Source organism: Episyrphus balteatus, chromosome 4, assembly GCF_945859705.1.
Source record: "Episyrphus balteatus chromosome 4, idEpiBalt1.1, whole genome shotgun sequence".
NCBI lineage: Eukaryota > Metazoa > Arthropoda > Insecta > Diptera > Syrphidae > Episyrphus > Episyrphus balteatus.
This window is the reverse complement of record NC_079137.1, coordinates 81,502,561-81,510,086: the sequence shown is the minus strand read 5'-3', so window position 1 is coordinate 81,510,086 and position 7,526 is coordinate 81,502,561. Positions and strand designations below refer to the sequence as shown.

At 30.7% G+C, this 7,526-nt stretch overlaps 1 protein-coding gene across 1 annotated transcript; it reads left to right on the top strand.

The window, feature by feature from the left end:
* Positions 1-59: 59 nt before the first annotated feature.
* Positions 60-7,277, top strand: LOC129919450 (uncharacterized). The gene is made up of 3 exons (XM_056000323.1): positions 60-1,462; positions 6,452-6,514; positions 6,624-7,277. Exons 1-3 carry the CDS (start codon positions 887-889, stop codon positions 7,023-7,025), a joined length of 1,041 nt encoding a protein of 346 aa, XP_055856298.1. The 5' UTR covers positions 60-886; the 3' UTR covers positions 7,026-7,277.
* The last annotated feature ends 249 nt before the right edge of the window (positions 7,278-7,526 follow it).

The following is a 7,526-nucleotide window of genomic DNA, read 5'->3' as shown; positions in this document are numbered from 1 at the left end:
CGCTGCCATTTGCTACTTCCCCTTTTACTTCTCGCTCTTTCTCTCTATCAACTTTTCAATGGGTGTTGCATGCACTCTTAATTTTTTTGCTGAGTAAACAAAAAAATCAGTGACAAAATAAAATTATACACTGACACCACCGCGTCAACTTCAAGTTATTGAAAAAAAATAAAAAAAAATAAAATAAAATTATTAACAATACATATTAGTGCGGCGTCACCTTTTTATCTACCAACAGGCCATAACGATATATACCTCTACTAAGGGAGCTCGGTGCGCTGCAGTGTGCTACGGTGCCACTGCTGCTGTTGTTGCCGTTGCTGCTCCCATATGACCACACCATTCCACAAACAACTTCACACGTCACCCTAATGCAAAGCTAAGCATTTGAAATCGGAACCAACAACAAAAACAACAACAACAACCATCAACAAGCCGTGTACGAGCTAATAGCTAATTGCGTCGCATACAATATCTTGCTGCTAATTCCATGCGCCCATCATCGTCAGCAACTTAGTGCGCTCAAAGCGTGTATAGTACAGTGGTGTTGTTGCCACACAATGTTGCGGCGGCTGTGTCAGTTGTTATAACCCTCTGCCCGCTAATGCCACCGCCCGCCGACACGGCGACTGCGACCGCATCGCGCGGTACAATATTATAGCCACTTGCCACACACAATCATCAAAATACTACCACCAGCATTCGCAACAACAAAAAATTAGTACAAATTGTGATTTCGACGGGGAATGTTGCGCTGATCTTTTAGCGTTCATATATTTCTTGTGATCAACCTATTTTCGGGCAAAGCCACGTGAGGCGCGAAGCTTTTTTTTGGCCAGTTTTTTTTTTTTTCCTGTAATCAACTTTATCCAAGAGATATAAAATCATGACCAACAGTGGTCATCATAATCCTCCTCCAATTCCTGATGCTACCGATGGAGCTGCCAGTAATGGCGCTATACCAATTGATCGTGTCGAATGGTCTCGCAACACAATTCTGGAATTCATCGAAGACTATCGCAGCTTCAATGTTCTTTGGGATCCAAACACCAAGGGCTATCACATCAAACAAGTCAAGTATGAAGCCCTCAGACAGCTTAGCCGCAAATATGGCACCGAAGTGCGTGTTATACGCAGCAAGATCAAGAGCTTACGATCGTCGTTTCACCGTGAACATGGCAAGGTGATTAGTGGCAAGCGCAGGGGGGTCAACTATCAACCCATGTGGTTTGCATATGAAGCGATACGATTTATTTTGGATGGGGAGCGCAACGGTATGGGAGGCGGTATAAGTCACTCAAGTTTTGATGCTGTTTGTGGTGGCATTGGTGGTCGTGAACATGATGGTTTTGTTGTTGGTGATGTTTTTGTTGCGGCGGCTGCTGCGGCTGCTTTTGCCGCTGCTGGTGCTGCTGATACGGTCTCAAATGGCATTGATACCAAAGACGAGCTGGTGGCTTTCGTAAGTTGTTGTTTTTTTTTTTTTTTTTCATTTTTTGTTAATTTTTTTCATTTTTTGTTAATTTTTGTTTTGTTTTGTTAATTTAAATTTCAAGTTTGTATTTTTAATTTAGCATAAAAGAGCTTTGAGGGCAAAAAAAAAGTAATATGTGCCAAAAAAAAAAGTAATATGTGCTGCAGTGATCGAAGTTCAAATATCAGATGGGTTTTAGTTCTTCTTAGTTTTGTTAATTTTTGATAGCTAAATTAAGTTCGATGGTTTTGATATTTTTTAACATTTGAGTCCAGTGTTTTCTTATGCTTTACGAAAATGAGCTTGTTAGATATATTACATACTACATTTAAAAGAAAAACTCCTTTGAAAAACTAACTGTTTTATAATTTTTGAACGGAATTATATTTTTGAAAAATTAAAAACTTTTTACCTACTGGTATTAAAAAAAAACAATAATAAATTCAAATTCGAAAACAAATTTTTGAACGGAAAATTTTTCAAAGCACAAGCTGTGAAACCACTCTAAAACCATTAACATTTTACTGATTTACCTAAGCAATATCGCTAAACATTTACGAGTAAACGAAAATACACTTTTCAAATTTTGAAACTGTTGTAAAAATAATGATATTTTTCAAATTAAAAATTCACTGTTTAAAAGTCCTATGTCAAAAATCGTTATTTTCGAATAACTTTTAACGCGGTCATGATTCGCTTAGAAAATTTGAAGTACGTATTCCTCATAGTAGAATAGAGATAATAATAAGCTCCTCAAATATCGAAATTGTAACTTTCTTTTTTTCAATATTTTGTTTGTTTTCCAATTTAAATTTTATATTAATTTAAACACAGTTTTTCATTTGGTTACAAATAAGTCTGCAACAATGCTACAAGTGTAACGAAAGTGTTACACTTTTTAAAAAAGATTGAAAAGTTTAACTGGAAGCACTTTTTTCTTTGGCTTAAATTTCCACTGACACTGTCAATTTTTGTTTGATAGCCGGCCAGACGAGTACAAGCAGCGATGCCAACTGAGGCATAATTATGCCTTTTAGGCATAATTTTATTAGCTAAGGCATTGAGGCTTATTTTTTGCCAAAAAGGCATAATTTTTTTCATTCTACTCTTGATTTATATTTTAAAAGTTTGTTATAATTTTTTAATATATTTTGATAAAAAGACTAAAAACTAATATTTTCTATATCTTTTAAATAAAGGTTGTTCGAAATTTTATCTACAGAATTTGTTTTTACCATTTAACTCTTGGTAGTGTTTAATTCTTCAAAGAATTTTTTTCACACTAATCACTTTTACTAGAAAAGAATCTAATTTTGTTGCTGTAAAAAGGTCTAAAACGCTTGCAAATAGGCTAATATTTTTTATTGGTGAAAAAAATTGGCTGCTAATTTCTTCCAATTATATGAAGCAACGTCTTGTAATATTCCTTTAAAAGAAAATAAGTTTCCGTTACGTGACAAATAAGTTGCCTTAGCCCCGATTTTTCTATCAGAAGAATAAATTTCAATATAAAAAATTTTATTCCTAGGAATAATCTCTATCTGAGGTTTTTCTGACTATTGAAAAATTGGCCCTTAATGTATAAATTGATTAAATAAACATTTCGTTTTGTGTACTAGTGTACTTTTTGTATGTAATAATTTTTTAAGCATAAACTAAGAAATTTAAATTGAGGTAATTTATTTGAAAGGCATAATTTTTTTCCAAGTGAGGCATAATTTTGACTGAATGGGTTGGCAACGCTGCGTACAAGTCTTCTCCGTTACCGTCTTTGTCTGTTAATAATTAAGCTATTTTGAATTAGTTTTTCTTGAAACTTCTAAACTGGATAATAAGCTTGAAAATGTCCTAAAAATGCAAATGGAATGGCCGTAGCACAATTGTATTCAAATAATTTAAATACGATCAGGAACTACAGTATTTTTTCTATTTTGTTGGCATTAATGATATGTAAAAAAAAATCGAGAAAATTAAATATATTTTATTTTCTTTTTTTTGATATTTTTTGTTAAGCCTGAACTACATCAAAACACAAAGTCAAAAAAGTACAAAAAAGTAAACAAGATGTTTTTTCTTCTTCCCCCTAGTAGCTTGTTTGTATATCTCTCTTTCATTTTAAAAAAGTATTCGATTCAAAAAGCTTGAACAAGACCAAGCTTTCAATTTTCACAAAGTTTTAAAAACAAATACACTCAAACAATATTTTATGTCCTGTCCGTAAGGTAGCTCTTCGATCACATAGTTCCTGTCATTTTGCGAAAAAAAATCTCTTTTGACAAACAATTGAAATTTCAAATACAGTCGATTCCCTATAAGCCGCACTTCCTTTTGGTCAAATTTTTCTCTAACTCAAATTTTTTACCGTTTTTAATGAAACCGCCTGCAGCAAAAAGATTAAATAGATTCCTCTTAGTTGAATTTCCCTCGAACTCGAACCAATTTTCGTGTCCTTTGACAATTCGACTTATATAGAGTTGACTGTAATTTGTTTATTTTTTCAATTTTTTTTTATTTGAAATTTCAAAACTTCAAAAACAAAAGAGCTTTTTTAGTTAAGGAAGTATTTAATTTTTTTCCAATAGATGTCAGGTAAATATACATGTGATTTTTATATTTTGAGCTTTGTTTACTTTTTTGTACTTTTTTGACTTTGTGTTTTGATGTTGTTCAGGCTTTAAACACAAAATATATGTGAATTTAATATGGGAACAGTTCTTGTTAAAATTTTATAAAATTTCTATCTAAGTTTTCAAGTCTAAAAATTTGTCTTGCCGTTTTTAAACTATACTCCAAAAGAACGATTTTTTTTCTGAACTTCGTTCATTTGATTTAAAATTACGAACTTTTCGAGTTTGTAACAATTTTTTTAAAATTTTGTACTTAGACCTACACCTTTTTCAAATCCTAATACTTACATGTATAAAGACCTGTTAAAAAAAAAATGACCATATTCATTTTACTCAGACAAGATTTGAAATTCAAGAGCCATACAAATAAATTGAAAGTACATTTTCTACTTCTAAAATTCTTAACCTACAGAAACTGCAATACGAGAACTTTGTCAAACTCTCTTCTTTTCAAGCAGCAAATACATACTTTTTTTTATTATCTAAAATAGATCTATTTTAAAAATTGCTGTGGCAAATCAGAGGCAAATGCGAGGCGGCTCGTGTTTTGCTAAAAATCTATTAAATAGTATTTATTCAAGACTTCAATACCAAATTTCTAACATGCTAACACAAATTCCACTAAGTCCGTCTTGCAAAAAAAAAACACAAATAAAGTTTTCATACACCATCAACATTTTAATGACGCATCCATGATTTGAATTTTGGTTTTTGGAAGATTCATTTTGGCGTTTGAAATTTCAAGGTCATTCGATTAATAAAAAAAACTAACTAACAACGACTTGCATTGAAGTGTTAGCAATCAAGTTGAAAATAATAAAGTGAAGACCAAAGAAAAAAAAGCAACCAAACACGAGAAGTGGCATTTTGAACAGCTTGTCAAATATATATAATTTTTACCACAATCTTAAATCTTTAACGTCAATTTGAAGTTGCTCATTGGTATTCATACCTAGGTTTACCTAATTTAATATGAAAGAATAACAACAACAACAAAAAAACGAATATTTTATTTAAGAGTTCTGATGTTTAACCCCTTTTTTCGATTGTAGAACGGGTTGTATGAAGGTACATTATTATATTTACTTGCCACTAACAGTCGTAACGGAGTGAAATAAATTCAAATATGCAAATGATTTTGTTGAGATTATGAAATCAGAGATTAATTCACATTATGGTGTTCATATTTAAAACCTGAAGGGAATGTATTGGGTTAAAAAACAAAAGTTTTCATAAGTTAACATCTTTTTAACGAAAAGCTTCCATCATCAAGCTATCTAGCGTAAAGGTAGAGTTTTTCAAGGTTGGGGTCAAAATTCTGCTGGGGTCAAAATTCTTTGGTCAAAATTCTGCTTTCGAAATTCTGTTTTTCAAAATTCTGCTTTTCATTATTTCATTAAAAAGCGCGCGCTTTTTAACATTTTCCAAACGCTTTTTTAATTTTTTTTTCAGAATTTTGTAAAATCATCATCTCGAAAAATTAGGTGCTTTTTAGTGATAGGTACTATGTCAATTTTTGTACTATTAATTTTTTTGATAAATCAATAAATTTAAAAATATTGAAAAAATAAGAAACAATCATATCTTCGAAAAATGATAATTAAAATTTTTTTTAATTTATCAAATAAAAATTAATATTCAAAAAATTTAATTAAGAAAAGCAATATTCTTTATCGTTTCTAATTAGTATTCAACAGTATATAGATGTGAGTTATAAAATAGTCAGTCTTCTAGGCAGTTAGAAAAGTACCAAACATTAATTACATATGAAAACGCTATGAAAAACTGAATTAGCAGAATTTTGAAAAGCAGAAATTAAAAAAAACAGAAGTTTGAAAGACAGACCCGCTCCCATTTTTTCTGTGGGTAATCTATTTGTTTTAATTTTAAATGTGGCAACCCTATTAGCTGTCAAATTTTGGCAAAGCAAGTCAATACAACCATTAATTAACAACTATTTAAAAGCTTCATAAGCTTCGTATGTGGGCCAAATGTGTTTGTGTAAGCGTGTAAGGCCTTATGCAAGCAATTTTGCTGGACCTAAAATAGCTTCGATTAAACCTTACAGAAGCTAGATTGCTAGTTGGAATGTTTGCTAGAAATTTATTTCAAATTGTTTGTACTAACTTTACCCTTCTTTATGTCCCCTAATAACCCTGAATTTTACAACACTATTTCTAATTTTGAGAAAAATGAAAAACAAAAAATATTTTTTGAATACTCTACATAACCTTAATTCATACAGAAGTAGAGATTGTACTACTTGCAATTTATTCGGGTATATTATTTATTTATTTAGTCGTGCACGATGGGGGTCTAATAATTTATTTTTACTTCATTTCCGTTGCAGACAGACCAAATTAATGATCCACATTACGTCAACATCAGTGCTGGGGATGTCAAAACAGAAATTGTAAGTATATTTTTATTGGAAAATCAATAATTATACACAAAACAATAATTAAAAAGAAAATACACAAACTCAAATTATTTTTTCTAATTTAAATTCTAATCAACAACAGTTTGAAACACCTAATGAAGAAATTGAAAATGTCTCCAGGTCACAAAAATCTGCCATCAAAAAAGCCATCAAATCAAAAAAACGTCAAAGGTTGCCAAAAATCGATTCAACTAGTCATCATTTAGTAGAAATACCAAGTGATAGTGAAAGTGATAGTTTGGCCAGCAGCAGCAATCCTACATGCAAAAAGATTCGTAAAACTGAATCCATGGAATCCTCGGATGAATTTGGTGTTTTTGGTGAATATGTTGGTATCACAATACGCAGGTTAAAGTCTTCAAAAGCTCAAGTTGTTATTAAACATTTGATAAATAATTTGCTTTTTGATGCTGAAATGGGGAGATATGATTATGGCATTCCAACAACTCGAGAACCTCCTCATTTGTATGCGACGACAGACTAAATGTGTCTAGATATGTCAAGATACGAGTACATAATAGCCAGTATGAAAAAATGGAATTTTTGTATAGTTTTTTTTTAGTTTAAGTTCAGGGATACTAAAGCTTTCTTTTTAATTTTTTTTATTATTTTATAAAATGTAATTCAAACTCAGGTACCTTAAAGTTAGTCAAACCTTGAAAGGGTATTTTGTTATTTTTGTATGGTTTATAAATATATATTAATAAGGATTTAAATAAAATATAATTAAAGTTAATATTTTGTTTTTATGTTTAACGGTTCAAAAATTAACTTTGATTCAAAAGTTTTCTGCTCACTTTTGGTTTTGGATTGTTTATTTGACCTAAAAAAAACTTAAAATCAGTCAATAACTATTATTGAAACAATTCTTCTGCTCATAAGTGAATATCAAATTTTACTTCTTGATATGCTTGTTTGAAACTAAAAAAATAACAACATTAAAAATCTTAGAAATTTTCCTAACAAATAAAGCCATAGGTATACC

What these genes read in the sequence shown, in the direction of transcription:
- LOC129919450 (XM_056000323.1), top strand. Translation starts at nt 887, where the DNA reads ATGACCAACAGTGGTCATCATAATCCTCCTCCAATTCCTGATGCTACC. An exon ending in AAGACGAGCTGGTGGCTTTC is followed by an intron (nt 1,463 to 6,451) that starts GTAAGTTGTTGT and finishes TTTCCGTTGCAG; the next exon opens with ACAGACCAAATTAATGATCC. An exon ending in GGGATGTCAAAACAGAAATT is followed by an intron (nt 6,515 to 6,623) that starts GTAAGTATATTT and finishes AATCAACAACAG; the next exon opens with TTTGAAACACCTAATGAAGA.